At 32.0% G+C, this 23,301-nt stretch overlaps 1 protein-coding gene across 2 annotated transcripts in view; it reads right to left on the reverse strand.

Annotated features, from left to right (window-relative positions):
• The window catches only part of LOC107453119 (tyrosine-protein kinase transmembrane receptor Ror), a 96,197-nt gene that overhangs the window by 19,244 nt on the left and 53,652 nt on the right, over window positions 1-23,301 (reverse strand). For both annotated transcript variants that reach the window (XM_087167624.1, XM_087167625.1), the window contains exons 2-3: window positions 17,819-17,956; window positions 5,961-6,070 (exon numbers count right to left, since the gene is read on the reverse strand). In XM_087167624.1, the coding sequence (XP_087023750.1) occupies window positions 5,961-6,070; window positions 17,819-17,956 (248 nt within the window). The remainder of the gene's footprint in view (window positions 1-5,960; window positions 6,071-17,818; window positions 17,957-23,301) is intronic.

The following is a 23,301-nucleotide window of genomic DNA, read 5'->3' on the forward strand; positions in this document are numbered from 1 at the left end:
CGTATGCCTGTTTAGGCAGAGGGGTGCGATTGTTCTTTTGTTTTCCAGTAGCGCGATCTATGGCCAAGAATTCGACTTCTGTCACACCATACGTCGCACCCGTTTATAGGGCGAACCCATTCATACATCCATTCAATCATCCACAGATCGTAATTTTGACCTGAATCAGAGAATGATCGTATCTCCAATTCAGTACCCCCCAGAGGTATTGATTTGTAATGGGAACATGGGGGACTTTTGCGACTCGACAGATTTAACGTGCATCAGTCACTTTACCACACGGTCTTCGGCCGGCGGGGTTCGAACCCACGAACTGTTGAACATAGGCCCAGCGCCTAACCGACCAGACTATCCCGGCCTTCATTGCAATCTGTGGATGAATGAATGGATGAATGAATGGGACCTCCCTATAAACGTGTGGGACGTAAGGGTGTGGCAGATTATATATCGTGATGCATCGTCAGTTTTGCATCGCGGTATAGCGATGTAAAACTTGTAAGGCACTTCCGAGCTTGTAAGGCGCAGAAAGTCAGATTTCTATCAAAACTTCATACTCAGATTGATTTAAATCAATTTATAAATTTGAAGATATATATGTTTTGCTTAATAAAGATATTAAATAAATTGACTACAATGTACAAATCTTACTTAAAATATTTATTGAAATGTTTGTTTAGAAATTCATAATACGCGTAAAACAAAGTGTTAAAAACTTTTTTAAAGCGTTTTTTACAAATTAATATTTTCTTGTACTATTATGCATAAATAATTACTTAATTATTAAGTTCGATCGTAATGTTCAATTTCTAAATGAAACGTTTACAATTATTTGTATGTTTAAAACAAAGTGATAAATAAATTTTAGAAAAAAAAAACGCTTTTAAAACACTATTTTTTATTATTATCATTTCAGTTATTATAGTTCTATTATAGTTCATTTACGTCACACTAGAGCTGCACAATGGGCTATGGGCGACGGTCTGGGAAACATCCCGGAGGATGATCCGAAGATATGCCATCACAATTTTAATCCTCTGCAGATGGGATGGCACCCCCTCTTCGGTAGCTCGACGACCTGCACGCGAAGTCGAGCACTTTACGGTAGAACAGTTTAACGAGGACCAATACCGCGCACCCTCGGTCCCTACGCAGACTGAACCAAGATAAAGAAATTTAGAAAATTCAAGTTTTGTGTTATTAAAACAATAACAACAACTGTTACATATTACGAAACAAATTTAGTTAACTTACTAAAAATTCCAGATTACAAATTGTTTCCTCCAGAGTATAATGCCAACTGTCCGTTGTAATTAAAGTTTACAAATTCAAAATCGATCTGGAGTCGGACGACTACGCCACTGTTTATGTTCGTTCGAGCAGTTTTCTGTGAGTCATATCATTCTTAACATGGACGGAAATGAAATTTGTTACAAGGTTGCACTTCGTTTTTCATATATGTTGTCAGTAATTTAAAAGACATTTTGAAACACATACGGAATGATGATAATTTTTTAAAATATAATAGCACAAAAATGAAAAGGGAACTTGGGTACATTTGTCGAGAGCCGCAAATAATCCTTCAAAGAGTCGCATGTGGCTTGCGAGCCGCAGGTTGCCCCCCCCTGTTATATACATTATTTATCATATTTATTAAAATAAATGATTTTTAATAATGATCATCGTCAATTTTATATACATTATTTATCATATTTATTAAAATAAATGATTTTTAATAATGATCATCGTTTGCTATTAATAACACAGGTAAGATTTTCATTTATTTATTCCTTTTGTTTTCTGCTACTGAGATTTTTTAATAAATTTTTGATACTTTCGTATCACTGTAATACGATTTTTAAAAAAAATCTGCAGCCTTATGAGCAAAATTAATTTGAAATCCCTAGAGAGTCTAGGCTCCTTAGAAATCCCCACACTTTATCTTAAGATCAAGTGTTTGTATTAATACAATACAAATTTGTTCCCTAGTGTAATAACCTGATTTATTTCTTTACTCGTAACTGTATTTCCCTTCTTTCGTGCTTGAATCACACAGTGTTTCAGTAGGCAACAACTATTCTTTTAATCAATTCACAAAACCTTTATTTCGTTTTTAAGAGCAGCTGTAACCATGGAAATTTGAGGATGGAAATAAAACTTTCGTGAATAGTTTCAAGGTAGCGTTTGAAAATCACGACGCGTTTTAAATGAATTTTGAAATATTGAATAAAACGACTCCACAGGGAATAAGCTCTTAATATTCATTCTCCAGTTTTAGCTAACAACAGCATCAGCTTAATTATTTGACTTTGTTATTCTAAACTTGAAGATAGATGAATACATTTAAGGACATTTAAATAACTAATAATTACATGTTCTAAGCTACTGTACTAGTAAAATATTGATTCATTCTATTAAATAAATAGAAGTCAGTGGAAAAGTGATGCACTATAAACAATCTCCTTACGTTTGTATACATTTTAAGACTGATTTTTCTCAAGTTCACCAAAATGCAATCTAACACGTGTTCTTGCAAATTATTCATTTATGGAATATTTCTAGGTAATGTGATTATTGGTATTTTGAGACATTGAGAAATAATACATTATAATGTTGTTGCTATCAGGGAAAAAAGATACTAGTGTATCATGTGATCCCGTTGGGGGAATTCTTTTACAAATTTACAGAATATAGTAACTGCCACTAATAAAATTACTGGATTATAAAATTAGACATTTTTTTTCAAAAGTCAAATCTGTAAGAACAGAATCGTTGCTACATCAAAACATACCGTACTTTAATAAAATCGTTACCATCGTTTTATAAAATCAAAATCAAAATGAGAAAAATGTTTCAAAATGAGAAGGAAAAAAAATATTTTTTTTTCTTCTAAAATTTTGAATTTTCTTTCTTCCAAAGTTCTGAAAGAAATTTAACATATAGATAATAAACTCCAGTTTGCCATTCATGAATAGAAGAAGCAAAGTTATAAGCATAAATTATTTTTGGGGGTTGAAATTGCAGTGTTAGAGCTGAAAAGGAAACAGTGAGGAAAGTTGTAAAAGAATTCAAAAGAAAGCTGCTTATGAAGTAAGAAAAGTTATTGAATGCTTCATCATCATTCAATGTCAATGATCATTACTTATTCATTAACCCACGGAGTTAAAAAAATGAAGTAACTACTGAAGAATTGAATAAGAATTCAAAAGTAAATTAACGAATGAAAGCCTCAGTGAGATAAAAGCCATTTCAGAAAAAAAAGCTATCTATTCAGTTAATTATTTCATTAAAAATAGAAAAGTTGAGCCAGCATATCGATAAATTAGTTTCTGTTTACGATTCTGTATTTTGAATTAGATTCTTTTTATGTTCCAGAACGATGTTAGTATGATCTAGTAATTGAGGGTACGGTTTAATTTCAATTTGGGAGTGACTGCATGCTTGAACGGAAAGATTTGAATATCGATGATTAATTCGAAATGTATTCGAACTTATCTTTGACATTCCATGCAATACTGTAAGTTATAAAAACTTTTGTAAACTTTCGAACCATGCTTAATTTGAAATTTAAGTTTCTGCTAATCGAACAATATATCGAAATTCTTCTAATCGAATTCTGCTAACATTTTCAAATTCTACTGTGAATGTTAAAAAAATGTCAAGTGTAAATAACAAATGAAGTGTGTGCATTAATAAAATTAAATTTCTTAGTATTCGTAAGTATCTCTTAGTGTATTTGTAAAATTAAACTTTGAAACTACCTTTTTCTCTAATTATTGATATATTGGTTAGTAAAACCAGCCGCTTTGAAGAGTCTAATTAAAACGAACGTCATTTTGAAAATCAGGGAGCACTGGTAAATAACATGCAAGCTTAATAGTGAAATATTCGGGAAAAATACATTCAAAATGCTTGATTCTCTCCTTTGTAATGTTTATAAGACTTACTTTTATTTGTCAAATTTCATTATAACTCATTTCCATAAACTAGTTAAAAGACAGAAAATCCAAATCTTAAAAAAACTTGAGATTTAACTACTTTCAAATGTTATGAAAGTACATGAAGGCGAGGGATATGTACAACGCTTATGTAAGAAGCAAAAACATCTTTTATTCAATCTTTTTGAAATGCAAAAAGGAAAAAGCAAAATTATCCAAAAATAACACTTAAAAAATGTCAAGTTAGAAATAAGAATTAAATTTGGGATAAAATTACTTCAAGTAGTTACAAAATCTTACAAAATAAATTCAAACGTAAATTTTGTTGCATGTGCAGTGTAGTCAAATTAAGTGCAACATTTACCAAACGCATGCATTCAAAATAACAACCTTGACACATTGGGATTTGCTTATGAAATATCAAGTGACCAAAAATTAAAACACCCGAAAATTCGGTAACGAGTTTTACGCCATTTTGAAAAAAAAAAAAAAAGTAGGATATATTAGATTTTTCTAAGATCAATAAAACTATAACCCTAGATTACCTAGTTATTATTACCTGGATCTGCGTGTCAAGGGCTTTAAATAAAAGAGCTACTACATGTAAACTATTAGGCCTAGGGCATTCATATTTTTATCAATGTTATCAATTAGAATAAATCATTTATTTTCTAAGCAGAACACTAAAAAGCGTAGCAATTCTATTTCGCGCTTTGATTGGTTTTTTAAATCATCGCACTTTCACGTTACTCAAGCTCATGTTAAAGATCACAAAAGAACGTAAAAGCACGTTTTCCTCATACTACATATTAAAATAATTTCTTCCCTTGATAAACTAGATCAGTATTTCCTAAATGGGGTTCCATGGAACTCTAGTGTTATGTGGAAGAATTAAAGGGTTTTCGATCATTTGTCTTAACCAACAACTTTTGAAACTTTTAATTATAGTTGGATCCAATTAGCAATCCATTATTTATTTCATATTTTGTTTTCTCTTGTGAAATTATTTAAAGTAAATTGCCAATTAAAATGGAATTGATAATTTTTTAAATACACACAATTTTTCAAAGAATAATACATTGAATAAATTAGGAAAAGATCATGCATACATAAAAAATTTTAGTATTATTCTCATCGCGCTTTTCAAATGAAAATGAAAATAACCAAATTTGTTAATATAGAATAATATTTCCACGGGAAAGATTTCTGACGATTACAGCAGTTCTTTTTCGTTTTGATTAAAAAGAGAAGAAAAAAAACGTAATTTTGCTTTTTTTTTATTTATACTACACCATTACACCAAACTTACACCAAAAACAAATTTATAACTAGACTAGATGCATCTCGACTTCGAATTTAACGGTTCGGACATAAAAAGTAACTTAAGATTATTTCTCATTCCTCTTATTGAATGTTTTTAAAATTAAATCTTTTATTTGTAAATACATTAGCAATTGTATTTTTTATTTTATTTTACAACCGTCGTTGAAGAGCCGACCAAATTTTTGGGTTTATGACTACTAATGTTCAACACCGTAGCCTTGTAACCAATCCAGAAGACAAGGGAATTCTTGAATCAAGTATTGGGAGAAATTTGCCTTCGTGGAAGACTTTGTTGATGGAACTAATCCGAATTTGTGCTACGTAGGGAAGAAAACCACGAAAACCTCCCACGGCTAGCTTGAAGATAAGGGGTGTCTAACCCAGCATTTTCCGAGTGCGAACCAGGTGCGGAATTTGTATCAACCAGCCATCCCTGGGATTAAAACTTTCATCTCATTGGAAAGCGAGTGCTCTAACCCTTGAGCTACCACGACTCCAAATGTATTTATTGTCATTGTATTATCTATAATGTTGGGTTTCCGCCGAAAGAAGATTAATTATTTAAGTTTCCATTGCCGAAAAAGCAACCGCCGAACTAAATAACTATGCTGATTTATATCGCCTGCCCAATAAGCATTTCAAACTACTTAGCTGTATGAATTAGTTAAATAAAATGCACTAAATATGTGTAAGTTTGCAAACCTCATTGCCTCCTTGTGGTGTCAGCATATCTTTCAATTGATGAGAGCCGAAGGAACCCTCACTTTGCAAATCAGTAGTTGAGTAACTCGCAGAACTCACAGGAGTAGAATCTAAAGAAGGAACTCAATAAGTAAACCGTCGTTGGCTAATCAGACTGAAAGCAAAACAGATGACTGGAAAATTAGACATATTCATATTTTTAAAAAAAGGTCACTTCACGAAAATGGTGTTTACATGATGTCTGTATTTCACACTCTTCTTAGAATGTTCGCAAACACGATTACATAAGTTGAATTTAAATTAGATATCGTAAATTGAATATTTATTACTTGAAGTGTTTTACATAGTGTGCGCAAAGTCTCGTTACAATTTCAAGGCTTCATTTAAAGCAAATGAGATGACATTTATTATGCAAATTCATAAAATCTTAGATGCATATTTTGAGTATTTTTTTTCATCAACTAAAAACATCCATTAACTACCAGAACCTCATAAAAGCGATAATCCGTTCCTCTCCATCAATTTAAGAGAAAAAAATTTTGCGTCTTTTTGATAAATTTCTGCTTTTAACCAACCGAATATTGAAACTGTCAAATTACGTTAGATATAGGATTGCTAACGCTACCTAAAATTTAGTAAGAGTAACACCACACTTCTCTTTAAATAAGCAAATTAAAATGTATGTTTTGTTCTCTGAGTAGTTCTCTGACTACAAAATTATATAAACCTGTGGCGTAACTACCACTACAAATATTAAATACCAAATCACTAGTATATAAGACATGTTAACTTGATTCTATCAAAAGGTACCTTTTGATAGATGAAGGTTGACATAGTCGATTATCAAAATCCCCACAAACCTAAAGAGTTACCGCTAAAGCTCGCTATTAATCTGCAGATTAATTGGGGTAATCCGTTAAAGGTCGGAATCAAGTGTTTTTCGCAATCAATCTTACATAACGTCGTTTAACGAAAAAGATAGAGCAAATGCAAATAAAAATGTACGTGAATCACTTGTTTAGCGTGGCGCTAAACAGACGGCGGATATTTGTTATATTGCTCATTTTATTTTATAACCGGCGTTGAAAAGCCGACTCAATTCTGCAGTTGCGACTATCAATATTTAACTCCGTAGTTCTGTAATTTTGAACCTAATCCAGAAGACAAGAGAACTTCGGGATCAAGTATTGGAACAAACTAGCCTTCGTGGAGGACTTGTCGATGAACCTATGCATTTGCGTTACATGGTAACTCAAATTCAACAATAATCACTCAAAATTAATGGATTAGGATAATTTTATTCAAGCATCGTGGTTCAGTGGTAAATGTAAAACTGAAACTGAGGAAGTGCAGAAAAAATAATAATAAATTGTTTGCACTCAGCGCCATCTGGTGTTATAAATCTTGATAGCAAAATTATTATTAACACCTCCCACTTGAACTCCTCCGAGTTCACTAAAATTTTAAACATAAAAATAAGACAATTATAAAAAATAACATTTAAATGCAAATAATTTTGAAATGCAATGTAAATATTCACTTGAAAGAAGTAAAAAAAAAAAATATATAAACTATTAAAGTTTATCATTGTTCATTTCAGTCATTGAGTTCTAAAGGATAAATAAGTTGTACTGGGCGTTTACATTCGCCGTTGGATTCGAGAATAAGGCAAGATCTTACAAGTCCATCACGCCCTTGAAATACTTTTGTTATAATACCTATGTCCCATAATAGTTTTGGTTTTGTGGTGCCTTCCATCATAACCACATCTCCCACTTTCAAACATTTTGTTAAGTTAGGAGAAGTTAAGTTGCGTGCAGATCTCAAATTAAACAAATAGCGCTCCTTCCAGTGCTTCCATAAATTAGCCAATAATGTAGCTTGGTATTCTTTTCTTTTTATAAGAATATCTTTGGTGGATTCTCTATGGATGGTTTCTATGAAATGGGCTGGATATTCTGCCTTTTCTTTACCAGGGGTTAAAAACTGTGATGGGGTAAGAATTTCCGGTCCTCCAATTTCGTTAGTGACGTAGGACAAGGGTTGAAGATTAACGATGGTTTATATTTCAGTCAATATAGTGGTCATCTCTTCAAAATTTAAAAGAGCGTTTCGAAGTATTTTCTTTAGAGGCTCTTTGACACTTTTTACCAATCTTTCATAAATCCTCCCCACCAAGGGGCAAGTTGGACGATGAATTTCCAGGATATTCTTTTAGCAGCAAGAAAGTTTTTGAATTCGAAATTTTCCGAAATATCAAATAATCTCTGAAGCTCTTTGTCAGTACATTTAAAAGTCTTGGCGTTGTCGGAGTAGATTGCATGACAACTACCTCTTCTAGAGAGAAATCTTCTGAATGCGAGCAGAAAAGTCGAAGTAGACATGTCTGTGACTAATTCAAGATGTATTGCTCTCATGACTGCGCATGTGAACAAGGCTATATATGATTTCTTTATTCAAAATCAATTCCGCATACAGTAAAAGTAGGAGTTTCACTAATTCGATCTTTTGGAAGCAGTCCAGTCATTTGGGCAGAAGGTTTGGCTGTGTATCTGCGACAAATGAAACATTTCGAGACAACCTTTTTCACTAATTGTCTTCTTTTAGGTACCCAAAATCTTCTCCGAATTTGTACTAGAGTGCTTTCTACTCCAGAATGAAATACATTTTCGTGTTCTCGCTTGACAAGCAACTCTGCAAATTTAGACTGTTTTGGTATGATTATAGGCTTTTTCTCATCAAAAGAATAATCTCCTTCATCCAATCTTCCTGTGATTCTCAGGATACCTTTTTCATTAAGATAAGGAGCTAAATTGAAAATAGTAGAAGAAGCTGGAATAGACAAACTAGATTGGAGAGCTCGTATCTCACTTTCAAAGAATTTTGCTTGAGTAAGCTTTACTAGAATATCTTCAGCATTTCGAAGCTCTTCTGCAGTCAAAGTGTCCATATTCGGCTTAACTTTCTTTAAACAGTTCAAATATCGCTTTACACACGCCATGATTCTAACAACTTTTTCGAGGCTGCTAAAGTTAGCGATATTTATCAACTCAAGTTCTTCCCAATCTACACATTTCATAACGGTGACTTCTTTTTTACAATACTCAATTTGTTCATCATTTTCTTTGAATTCTGGCCACATTTCGGTCGGAAGGGACAACCAAGATGGCCCCTTCCACCAAATGTCGGAATTCTTTAATATACTCATGGAAGCACCTCTACTAATAAGATCGGCAGGATTGTCAATTCCGGGGCAGTGGAACCAGTCCTTACGTTGAGTAATCTCTTGAATTTCTTCCAATCGGTTACGCACTAATTGTTTAAAACGTATGGCAGGAGGTTTTATCCAACAACACACAATAGAGGAATCGCACCAAAAGAAACTGTCACATGGAATTTTTATGGCTCTAGTAATAGTTCGAAATAATCTAGCAGAGAGGAGGGCACCTAGTAGCTCAAGTCTTGGTAATGTAATCATTTTGAGGGACGCAATTCTACTTTTAGCTGAAACAAAACATGTAGAAATATGCCCATCACTAGTTTCTGATCTGATAAATGCAACTGTACCATAACCCTTTAAGCTGGCGTCAGAGAAGATATGTAACTGTGAACTTATAATTACTTTGTTACCGGCTTCGAAAAAATAATAACGCGGTATTTTCAAATCATTAAGTTCACCGAATTGTTTACATATATCGCGCCATTGACTTTCCATATCTAAGGGTAGGTCTTGGTCCCACTCCAATCCGCTTTTCAAAATGTTTTGAACTAGAGATTTTAGGAGCATTGTAAAGGGTCCCAAAAATCCTACTGGATCAAAAATACGCCCAATGATTTTCAAAATAAATCGTTTTGTTATTTGCCCTGTGTCTATCAATTTTAACAGATATTCTGACTCAAAGTAAAATACATCTCTTTTAGGATCCTAACAGACTCCCAAAACTTTAAATGGAAAGCCCGATTGACCTAACGATTCCTTTTCATTCTGAGCATCTATACCTGCATTCTTCCATAATTCACGTAATTTTTTATCATTTGTTTGAAATTTTCTCAATACCGTGCCCGCATCCCGAAATATTTCAACACAATCCGAACTCATTTGAAATGCTGTATCTGTACTGTCACTCCCCCCTATTACGTCATCGACATATACCCTTTCATTTAGAAATTCATAGGCAAGAGGCTTTGATTTTGCAAACTTTTTAATATGCTCTTTAATAGTTGCCGCTAAGAGAAAAGGGCTACAGTTGATACCAAATAGTACGCGGCAAAATCTATAAACTACTGTAGACGAATCATCATCGGGGTCATCTGACCAAAGAAATCTTGTGACATCTCGATCTTCTGCATTAATCCCTATTTGTAAGAAAGCTTGCCGAACGTCCCCTATAAAAGCAATCTTGTTTTCCCGAAACGCTAGCATAAGTTCATATATATCAGGGTATAAATTTGGCCCAATATACAAACAGTCGTTAAGGAACTATTCATTTTTTTATACGCGGATACTATCCTTAATTTGCTAGTTAGTTTATCGTTTCTTATAACTGCCCTATGAGGTAAATAACATTGTTTATGAGTTTGGGGATCAGTGTTTTTAACTTTCTCAATTATCCCTTCATTTTCGTAAGTTTTTATAACTTGTTTATGTTCTTCAAACAAGGATTTATCATTTTTAAATCTCCTTTTTAATTTGTCAAACCTCTCTGAAGCCAGCTCAAAGTTATCATTTAACAAATGTTTTGTATTAGATCTCCAGAGAAGTCGTACATTATACCTATCATTTTCAAAATGCAAATCAGAATTAAAACCTTTTAACAATTCACTTTTATTATCAACATTTTCTTCGTTCATAGTATTTATTCCTAGTCCTTCAAGGTTCCAAAACAAATAATAATCAACATCAGATATTATAGTATTATTTACAATCCTACTTAATTGGCAATTATTTATGAATCTCCCTTGAACCACAAAACCAAATAAACTATCGGTTGCAACGAGTCCTTTTCCCAACCTCAAAAACGTATCAAAGATTACGTCATGTAGGAAATCGGCGCCGATTAAAATGTCAATATCAGCTATTTCTCCGGTATCCGAAAGAAAAATATTATTTTTCCCTGCTAATTGTTTAATTCTCTCATGAGGTGCGGCTATTTTCCCCACACGTTATCTTTTCTACTACAAATGCTTCAATGCAAACATTTAATTTTTTATCGTTTTTGTTTTGAAGATTCACTAAATCGTAAGAACATCCCTTGGAAATTTTTTCTCCAAAACCGAAAACATGCAACCGTTCAGTTTTAATGGTCCTGAGGTTCAGCTGATTACAAATATCACGTCTCCAAAAACTGCGATGGCTACCAGAATCAAATAAAATTCTAACCAACTTCTTTACAATACCATAAATCAAATACGCTAAAGAAGTCTGTAAATAGATCATTTCATTTTGTTTACGTTTCGAAACGCATGAAGCGGTAACGGATGCCAAAGTATTGTTTTTCTCTTTCGACTCATTATCACAAATTAATTCGCTATGCGGTTTCTTACATAATGTGCAAACACATTTATTCCAACATTTTTTGGATGTGTGATATTTCTTTAAGCACCGGAAACAGCGAAATTGATCTTTTAGCATTTGTTTGTTCTCTGACCATCGATGAAAAAAAAAATCTTTCGATTCGTGATTTTTGGAATTACAAAACAAACAAAATATGTTGTTAGATGCCGAAACTAATGACGAGGAAGATGAGAACTTTCGATTATAATTATGTTTACTATGGCTCTCCGACCGTTGCTGTGTTTCGAAATGAACACTTAGTTTTTTTGAACTATTAAACAACACATGTGAGGCTTCTCAACATTCTACCTCTTTTCTAATAAATGAAATTAGTTCATCAATGTCAAAATCTACACTCGATTTTTCTATTTTTATTATAATCTAAATTTAAATCCTCTGGTAACTTTTGTAAAATAACAGGACAGAGTAAATTACCATAACTACCTTTTGTTACATTCATTGATTGCAAACTGCGAATGTGGATTTCACATTCGTCATAGAACTTACGTAGAGCTTTAATATCATAGGAATTTCTTACAGAATTAATTGATAAAAGTTTATTCATATGACTACTAATAATTAGATCTTTCCTACCAAATCTTTTGGTTAGCAACTTAATAGAAGAATCATAATTACTTTCAGTTAATGAGAATCCAGAAATTGCACTCAAGGCAACTCCCCCTAAATACATCTTAAGATAATTAAATTTATCAATTTTTTTAAGACTCTCATTACTTTGTATAGCTATGTTATAGCTATTCCAGAAACTGTGCCACTCACAGGCATCACCAAAAAATTTGTTTATCTCCAATTTAGGTAATTAAACGTTAGCAACGTGCGAGATATTTCTATAAGTTATATTTTCTTGTAAATTATTGTTACCACTATTAGCCGTTACTTCCTGTCTTGTAGTCTGGCATTTCAGTGAGATTATTTCTCATCTTTCAATTTTGCCTTTATAAGCCACTACTCGATCTTGATACTCTTGACTTTGCATAATTTCACTCTCAAATTCATCGCTCTTTTCAAAATAATTTTCAAATCAAGAGCCTTTAAAGCAGGGGTGTCAAACTCAAAAGCTAACTTGGGCCAGATAAACAATGCTTAACTTTAGGTGGGCCGCAAAAAATGAAATAAAAAATAAAAATATCAGTGTTCATAGAAACATATATTTTTATTTTCAATAGTACTTTGTAATAAACATATATAAAGTAAAATTATTCTTTGATATTTGACATCTCTTCTCTGCTACTACCTTTCCTATTTTGGGAGAAATTTTATTGGCCGAGACTACTTTCAAAATTGGCCCAGCGTGAGCGTTATTATTACGGTTTAAGACAGAAGATTTATTTCCATTCATAACAGAAAATAATTGCTCGCACTGATAAGTACTTCCAAACATGGAAAAAAATTCATATGCGAATTTTCGAGTATTTTCAAACTTAGCAGGTAAATATTTGTAAAATTCAGGCACACCCACTTCAATGAATTTTGCCTTCAAATTTGAGTCGCACTGAATCTCAATCACTTCCATTTGTATATTACTGGGTACTGAGTTTATATTTATTGAGAAAATCGAAGAAAACAAACAAAATTTTTATTCTAAAAAATTAAAATCTTTAAACCTTGTTTCAAATTCTGTTCTAAGATTAGAAATTTTTTCTGCGTATTTTTGATACGATGCAATTTCCCTGGAATGGCAAGTGCCGCAAGCCAATTAGAATTTTACTTTTTCGCGGACCGCAAAAATGTTGATCTTGGGCCGCGAGTTTGACACCCCTGCTTTAAAGTTTCATTTTCTTCAACTAACTGATCTAGTGAATCATACAAAGTATCATAATCAGGAAGTGTTTCTAATAACAATTTGTCAATCTTATTTATCAATTTCGTAATTAACTGTCTGATTACAGCTCGTTTCGATTTTAATTTCTCAAAATCATCCATTATAAAAATAAATAGCTCTCACGTTACTGTAATAATAAATGCAAATTTCAAAACAAATTATTACGGACTTTACGGTGACCAAAACAAAACAAATGTTAACTTACTCGCTTTCATGCAGATGGCCTATTTTTCGGCCGTTGATGCACCATAACTCAAATTCAACAATAATCACTCAAAATTAATGAATTAGGCTAATTTAATCGTGGTTCAGTGGTAAATGTAAAACTGAAACTGAGGAAGGTGCAGAAAAAATAATAATAAATTATTTGCGCTCAGCGCCATCTGGTGTTATAAATCTTGATAGCAAAATTATTATTAACACATGGAAAGGGAAGCAACAAAAACATCCCACGGTTAGTCTGACGGTAAGGTTATTTTAACCCATGATCCGTGAACGACTGAGGACATATTATGTCAGCACTGAGATAAGTGCGAGCCAGGAACGAAATTCATACCAACCTGCCACAGCTGGGATACGAACCTCATTGTAAGGCGAACACTCTTAATACAACGATGGAGATCGAAAGTGGTTCAATGTTTATACTTAGTGTAAAAAGCTATAGAAAAATCGCGTTTTAAAAAAGCTGAGAAAGAAATGATATTTAACAGTTATAAAATTTAAATTGGAATCAAATCCTGACGTCCCAATGTGGGATGCAGCCGGGTTTACAAGTTTCTGTTTTTAACTTCATCCGTGGATATAAAAAATAAAGAAGCAATGCATTCAACAAAGAAGAAAAAAACAAGACGACGTGTCCTTGTAAAGATTGACGATTTTGACAGATATGTTTTTTGAAGAAATGTGCCCGCTTTCTTTTTTCAAAACGAAATTTCGACAGTAAATATTTTTTTATTTATTTATTTTATATAAATCAGAGGAATTCTATTTATTACCAAGCAAGATACTATCAAGCTAATCGATTGAAAATTAAGTGGTTTACAACCTATTCATCTAAAATTAATCTTTAATGTTGCATAAATTCAAAATTTAATCGTAATTCATTTATTAAGAAATGTATTTCTTTGGTATTCTGAATCAAACAGGTATTTACAAAACACAGAATAATTCTTTCTTGCTCTATTTTTTTAATCAAAATTCTTCAAAAATAAAAAATAAAAAAATGCCGAAAAATCTCTAAAAGTGGCAAAATTGAACAGCATTCTGGCAAACTCATTGTTTATTTCGGTCTATTTTTTCCGTGAGCCGACATTAACGTTACTTAATAACGGGTTCCGTATCATTAAAGTTCAAAAGTCAGTTTCTCTCATTTTATCAACTAATTTGCTGATTGCTTGATAGTATTTATTGACTCGATTCTCTCAGGTAAAAAGAGAAATAAATAAAGAACATCCTGTTAATTTCCTTAATCGTAGTAATCTTTGTATCGTATTTTTTAAACTGATCAGTGATTTCATCAACTAATGTGTTCATTATATTTCATTGTAATAATTTGATTTTTTAGATAGTGGAAATACAAATGCTTATTTAAGCGAACAGAAACGTTGTTGTTGTTGCTTAGTAGTTAAGGCGTAGATGATCCAGGTTAGCGGTTCCCAAATTGTGTTTCGCGGAATCCTAGGGTTCCGTGGAAGAGTTAAAAGGGTTCCGCTATTTAGCACTTTTTATAATCAGTGATGAGATTTGAAACTTCCGATTATATTTAGATCCAGCCTATAACTCATCATTTATTTAATCTTGCTGTTGCCTTTATGAAAATATTTCTAGTAAAACGTGCCAATGAAACAGAAATGGCATTTTTTAAAAGGAAAATATAATAATTCTAATAACAATATATTGAATAAATTATGAAAAAACAAGCATTCATAAAATATTCCATTATTATTTCCTATCGCCCTTTTCAAATCAAAATAACTAAATTCTTTAATAGAGAAATATGTATGTTTCCATAATAATCATTTTCAACATTTATTACACCATATTAGGTGGGCCAACGTCGCTCCCACAGTAAGGACAGATAGTACAGAGAAGAAAAGAACATCCTTGCCTTGCCCGAGATTCGAACCCAGAAACTTTCTGATGTAAGGACAGTTCCCTGCCCCCTACACAGGCCGGTCGGCACATAACTAACTAAATAATTAAATTCATGGAGCGGGAAAATAGTTATTTCGGCTTCTATTGTTCCTTTTATTAAATAATTTCAGTTTTCAACGGTGTATTTAACTTCATAATTTCTGCGTTATCATTAATGTTTAGCACATAAACTCAATATAAATTTTTAGCATATTTTATATTTGGAACAATATACAAATAATATGCAAGTAATCGTGTAAAAGATTTCAGTTAAAGTTCCATTTCGAAAAATTTAAGAGGCTGCAAAATACCCGATACAAATAATATTCACGCCAAAAATGAGACTTAATATCTTAAGGTTTCCTTTTGAAATAATTGATTTTATCGAAACTCTTTAAGTAAACACTGTGCGAGAGGGTAACAACACCCGTTTGGAAAAACAGCTGAAACTCGTATTACCAAGGAAAACAGCTGCGTTCTGTAAGAACACTGAAAAGCCTGCGGACAGAAAAAATAAACTTGCCTTTTCTCAAAGATTGTTCACTTTTATTGAGTTGTAAGAAAGTTCAAGCAATTATAGATGATTAAACAAAAATTGGAGGTTCTAATGAGAGCTAAGTACCTAGTAAACTTAGAAACAACACAAAATGTTGAGCTTAAGCCGATCACTGTTATGGTCATCGTGCTTCTTTTCTATTACTAAGCATGTTATTGTTATGACCAGCTGTATGTACAGAAAATATTAGGAGAAAAAATACTCTGAATAATTTTTGATCTAATGATCAGATTTTCACGTACTTGGATTCAAACTTAATGATTCATAGAGGTGATCTAAAATATGCTGGTTAATTAGCGTAGACAAAATTTTAATTTACAAAATCAGACACAAAAACGTACTTTTTCATCATTAACATACCTTTTTTTCCCCAACAGATTTGAATTTCTTACCCTCAAAATATGGGCTGTAGCCGCAATCTGAGGAATTAAGTCCCAATAGTTTGTTCTGGATAGCGGTCCAAATTTTGAACCTTTAATTTGATGTTAATTTCCCTTCTTGCGTATTTCAAGAACTTTTTAAGCTATTTGGAAAATTTTTGCAACCAATTATAAAACTCGCTAATCTAAAGATAATTCTATTCAAAAATTATATGTAAAAATTACTTTTTTTAAAAAAATCTGAATTGTACGGTATACAAACTTTTACATAATTTTAAAGAATACAATTTTAAATGGCAAAATAGAAAATTTGAGTGAAATCAGTCAAATAGTTTTTAATGAATCGAATTTTAAAAATGCCGTATTTAATTTTTCTGAAACAATTCGATCGATTTCGCTCAAATTTTGTATAATTGCCATTTCAAATTACATTCTTTAAAATGATGTGAAATATATATACTATAAAACAAAAAAATGTACGGCTATTATTATATAAAATAATAAAAAATAATTAAGAATTATTTTCCGTATGGAATTATCTTTGAATAAACGAATTTTATAATTGTGTGCAAAAATTTTTCAATTTCAATTCACTTAACAAGTTCTAGAGATAAGACGAAATACGAAAAAGTAAAATTAACATTAGGGGGCTTATGTTAATTTTACTCCTTACCCAACTGTTGGAACCATATGTTTCCCAAATTGTGTCTCCGCCTATCTTTTGAACGTCAGAAATTATAATCCGTCAGAAAAAGGTATGTTTTCCAGGAAAATAGGTTTTTATGCCCTGATTTTTAACTTAAAAATATCGTTTGCAGTAATTAATTAGCATATTTGAGATCAACGTTGCGAACTAATAATATTATGTCCTAATATGTAAAAATCCGATCTTTAAATCAAAAGTTATTCACTTATGTTCTATCTAAAAGTTATGTATTATAAATATGACAATTTATAATAATATATATGTTCCGCAACTAGCCAACTGTTTTCACGTATTTTAAGGCTGATGTTTCTAGATTTAATGAAATGTCATAGTGAAGAATCTTCTTGTTAACTTTTCGAATGCATTCTAATTAAACACAGATTTTTATTGCACTGCGTTTACCTTTACGTTTTAATTCATCTTTAATAGAAGGCGTTTTTACTTCGCAATATTATTTTTCAAATTTAATTAAGTAGCATTTATATGATTTAAATTAATTTGGCTCATAGCAGAGACCATATTAATTCAAACTTTAAATATAAAATATATATATATATATATATATATATATATATATATATATATATATATATATATATATATATATATATATATATATATATATATATATATATATATATATATATATATATAATCTACAATATTAATGCACAAAACTAACTGACCTTTGCTCCTGTCGCAACTGTTGTTCACACCAGCCGGTAAAGTGTCGTAGCAGAGACACACATAGCCATCGTCTCCCACCGGCTGACATCCTGCTTCTAGTCCGCAAATGTTCGGATTCTGAATGCAAAATTGATTCTCTACAACGGAAAAGAAAATACATGTATTCCAGCAAGAACGCATACAGTATGGTTGGTTGGTTTTTGGTTCTAATGCCACTTGCCACACGGGCAAGCCTGCTTGGTGAAACCGAGCAAATTTAAGGCAGAGTGTGCGATTCCTGTTTTTCAGTGGCGCCATCTATGGCCAAGAATTCACCATAAGTCATGCCTGTTTATAAGGCGGACCCATTCATACATCCATCACGGTGCGCCTTAACTAAAATTAAATAAAATGTTCTTACACCTAGAAAATTAGAAGAGATTCTGAATTTACAATGTGCTTAGATAATAAAAGTCGAAAAATTAAAATAATCTGTGGAGAGATTTTTAAAAAAATCCACTTTGAACATTTTTGCTCACGAAGTACGATATTTCAAAAATGCTAGCATCATTTTATACTTATAAATGGAAAGAAAAATAACATATTTGTATTAAATATTCATAATAACAGTTTATAATAAATTTTATAATTATTAGAAGTTTTTTAATTGTTAATTATAGTCGATGAACCACTATTTATAAAACAAAAATAATAAAAACTTAAATCGACTCTAGCGACACAAGCACTGTGACTTTAAAAATGGCAGCTTCTATTCGTGTGTGCACACGAAGTAGAAAAGCAATTGAACCAGGATAAAAAACAAAACTTAATATCACAGCTCATTCTGTCGATGATTATTTTGATTTTAAGGAATTTCCTTTCGTTTGTATAATAGGCGATGAAGTCTCGGATGCTCCTGCTCTTGGAGTTTACTGCAAAGATGTCCCTGCTTTTGTTCAGTATGTGAAAAATAAACGAGATGTACTGGATGTTCACTTAAAAATAGGTATTGAAGTAGAAGGTGGATTTTTAAAAATATGTTTTTCTGTACAATCAAATGAGTTGGACTTCGGGGCAGCGGTAGGCGTGCTAAGTATGATGAGGGGATAGCTGCAAGGAAATTTAAGGATTCTAGAGTTAAACGACTATTCATTCTACCAGCCGCTCCGAGTGCACAAGAAAATTATAAGAATGTAGATCAACTCATTTCAACGTTGAATATAAGTCCTTTCCACGGCACAATTAAAACCGATTTGAAGTTAGAGAATATCTTAGCAGATATAATGTCGCACAGCAGCGCATATCCATGCACTTATTGTTATGCCAAGAAAGATAAGCTAAACAGCTGTGGCGAATTGAGATCCCCCGAAAATGTTTCATCGTATTATACAAGTTGGCTGACTGAAGGAAAAGGTTCAAAAACAAAGCGAAAGATTATTTCAATTGCATCAATCCACTACTAATTGCAACTGTTGGAGGCAAAACATTCCTAGACATTATTCCACCGCCAGAATTACACCTTATGCTTGGTGTTGTTAACACTGTTTTCACGCATATGTTGAAAGAGTGTGAAAATGAATCGCTGACTTAGACAAAAGCTTGTCACGTTTAACGAAATCAAACGAGAATGTTCTGGGTTTAAAGGAAATGCATGCAAAACACTTTTGGCTAAAGAAGAACTTCTGCACCAGTTTAAAAATCTAGCAATACTGAAGTACGTTAAAGTATTTGACGACTTGGTGCATGAAAAGTGATTTCTGCATGTTTCGGATATGATCTTGACCAAAATTACAAAGCATGTATAGAAGCTTTCAAAAAGAGCTACATGGACTTAGGTGCCAGCGTTACATCAAAGGTTCGTGCAGTTTTTTTTCACATTGAACAGTTCTGTGACAAAAACTGTGAAGGATTAGCCTTTTTTGGGGAGCAGGCGATGGAGTCCGTACATTTTGATTTCTTAAAGTCTTCCTGGGAAATTAATAAGGTTGCTGCAAATCACCCGGATTATTCTAAACACCTTTCGAGCGCTGTTTGTAGATATAATGCTTCACATGTTTAAATTGATGTAATTATAATTAAATTATGTTACATTTTCATATTTTATCAGCAGTAAAATGTTTAAATAATAAAAGTGTAATAGAATTACAACTGAAAAATCATTATTATATAATTTTTTTTCCTTTCTATTGATATAAAACAACGCCAGATTTTCCAAAATATCATACTTCGTGCGCAAAAATGTTCAAAGTGGATTTTTTTTAAAAATCTCTCCACAGATTATTTTGATTTTTACTGTCTGTTAACATTGTAAATTCAGAATCTCTTCTAATTTTTTAGGTGTAAGGGCATTTTATTTAACTTTGGTTAAGGCGCACCGTGCCATTCATTCATCCACGTAATTTTGACCTGAATCAGAGAACGATCGTACCCCCAGAGGTATTGATTTGTTATGGGAACATGGAGGACTTAGCGACTCGACAGAATTCATAATTATAATTACAATTTCATCATTATAATCAATACATTATAATTTCATCATACTAAGGGACTCATGCACTCCAATCTCCGAAATCACTTTCGTCTTTCTTTTTGGGTCGCTTTACTCCCTCATTAAATACAAAAGAATTTTAATCTAGCTTTAATGTTTGGTTATATTTATAAAATAAAGCTCGAAAAATATGTAGTATACACTAATCCTGTAATGTTCATTTACATGCATTTCGATTTCTATTCCGTTTCGGGAGGCCGTAAAAAGCTAATTACCTTTATAGTTAATCAGTTATATTAGTTAAAATTAGTCAGTAGTTACCGCAATCAATTTAACATTACTTTTTCATGACATTTGGGAGGCCGTAGAAAGCTAATTACCACTATAGTTACAGTTATATTAGTAAAAATTAGTCAGTAGTACCTATAGTACCCATAACCGTAATCAATTTAACATTACTTTTTCATGACATTTGGGAGGCCGTAGAAAGCTAATTACCACTATAGTTACAGTTATATTAGTAAAAATTAGTCAGTAGTACCTATAGTACCCATAACCGTAATCAATTTAACATTACTTTTTCATGACATTTGGGAGGCCGTAGAAAGCTAATTACCACTATAGTTACAGTTATATTAGTAAAAATTAGTCAGTAGTACCTATAGTACCCATAACCGTAATCAATTTAACATTACTTTTTCATGACATTTGGGAGGCCGTAGAAAGCTAATTACCACTATAGTTACAGTTATATTAGTAAAAATTAGTCAGTAGTACCTATAGTACCCATAACCGTAATCAATTTAACATTACTTTTTCATGACATTTGGGAGGCCGTAGAAAGCTAATTACCACTATAGTTACAGTTATATTAGTAAAAATTAGTCAGTAGTACCTATAGTACCCATAACCGTAATCAATTTAACATTACTTTTTCATGACATTTGGGAGGCCGTAGAAAGCTAATTACCACTATAGTTACAGTTATATTAGTAAAAATTAGTCAGTAGTACCTATAGTACCCATAACCGTAATCAATTTAACATTACTTTTTCATGACATTTGGGAGGCCGTAGAAAGCTAATTACCACTATAGTTACAGTTATATTAGTAAAAATTAGTCAGTAGTACCTATAGTACCCATAACCGTAATCAATTTAACATTACTTTTTCATGACATTTGGGAGGCCGTAGAAAGCTAATTACCACTATAGTTACAGTTATATTAGTAAAAATTAGTCAGTAGTACCTATAGTACCCATAACCGTAATCAATTTAACATTACTTTTTCATGACATTTGGGAGGCCGTAGAAAGCTAATTACCACTATAGTTACAGTTATATTAGTAAAAATTAGTCAGTAGTACCTATAGTACCCATAACCGTAATCAATTTAACATTACTTTTTCATGACATTTGGGAGGCCGTAGAAAGCTAATTACCACTATAGTTACAGTTATATTAGTAAAAATTAGTCAGTAGTACCTATAGTACCCATAACCGTAATCAATTTAACATTACTTTTTCATGACATTTGGGAGGCCGTAGAAAGCTAATTACCACTATAGTTACAGTTATATTAGTAAAAATTAGTCAGTAGTACCTATAGTACCCATAACCGTAATCAATTTAACATTACTTTTTCATGACATTTGGGAGGCCGTAGAAAGCTAATTACCACTATAGTTACAGTTATATTAGTAAAAATTAGTCAGTAGTACCTATAGTACCCATAACCGTAATCAATTTAACATTACTTTTTCATGACATTTGGGAGGCCGTAGAAAGCTAATTACCACTATAGTTACAGTTATATTAGTAAAAATTAGTCAGTAGTACCTATAGTACCCATAACCGCAATCAATTTCATGACTTGCCCCACGAAACAGGTTAGTGCTATTCACAATTCGAAATTAAGGGTTGAAAGTTTAAATTAAATAATGAATTAAAGGTTCTAACAAAACAAAAAAATATGACTAGAAACTGGTTAATCCAACAAACTTTTTCTCTTGGTTTCATTAAAATGATCATTGAAAAGTTACATCTCGAAATCGAAATAGTAAGCACGTGAATTTGAAAGACATGTAAGATGAATAATCTAATAGATTTTTATACTATGATGCAATGTTAATAGACGAGGAGACACCTCAAATAGGTTAATTACTTTGAGAAGCGTAATAAAGGAAATACTAAATCAGGTATAAAAACGTACCTTCTGCGAATAAACGTGCATTATTTTACATCCTTAAGATATTAAAGGCCATAATTTGAAAAGTAAGTGATGAAAAGGTTCAAAATCTTTTATACATATATATATATATATATATATATATATATATATATATATATATATATATATATATATATATATATATATATATATATATATATATATATATATATATATATATATATATATATATATATATATATATATATATATATATATATATATATATATATATATATATATATATATATATATATATATATATATGTATATATATATATATATATATATATATATATTCTAATGGCGGTCATTTGGGGGTTATCCCATTGGCCGCTAGAATGCCAGAACTACTTATTCTCTTCTCGTTACCCAGTGGGCACCTGTGGCGAAGCCACGGCGGGGGAACAGCGTCGCCCACGTCCCACAACCACAAACCCGTTTATAGGGCGGGTCACATTCACACAATCTCACACAAAGGAGAAAGGACATAGAACATACACAGAGAGAGAAAGAAACATCCATGCCCTGAGCAGGATTCGTACCCGCGACCAACGGCTTCACAGGGTTAAAAATCTAATCATTTAAAATTTTTAAAGAGCTGAATCAAAAACTTTGTGATTTATATAAAAGTTTCATAGGAAAAATAGCCCAAAGGTCTATACGAAAAACAGTCTTAAAAGTCCAAGTTGATGATTAATCAAAAATTAGGAGCAGATTCAATAACTCCTACGAGCAGCGAAAATCCCATTAATAACATTCATGCTGTTAAAATTTCAGATAAA

Source organism: Parasteatoda tepidariorum, chromosome 7 (assembly GCF_982258835.1).
Source record: "Parasteatoda tepidariorum strain Cologne lab strain chromosome 7, Ptep-v5.0, whole genome shotgun sequence".
Taxonomy (NCBI): Eukaryota; Metazoa; Arthropoda; class Arachnida; order Araneae; family Theridiidae; genus Parasteatoda; species Parasteatoda tepidariorum.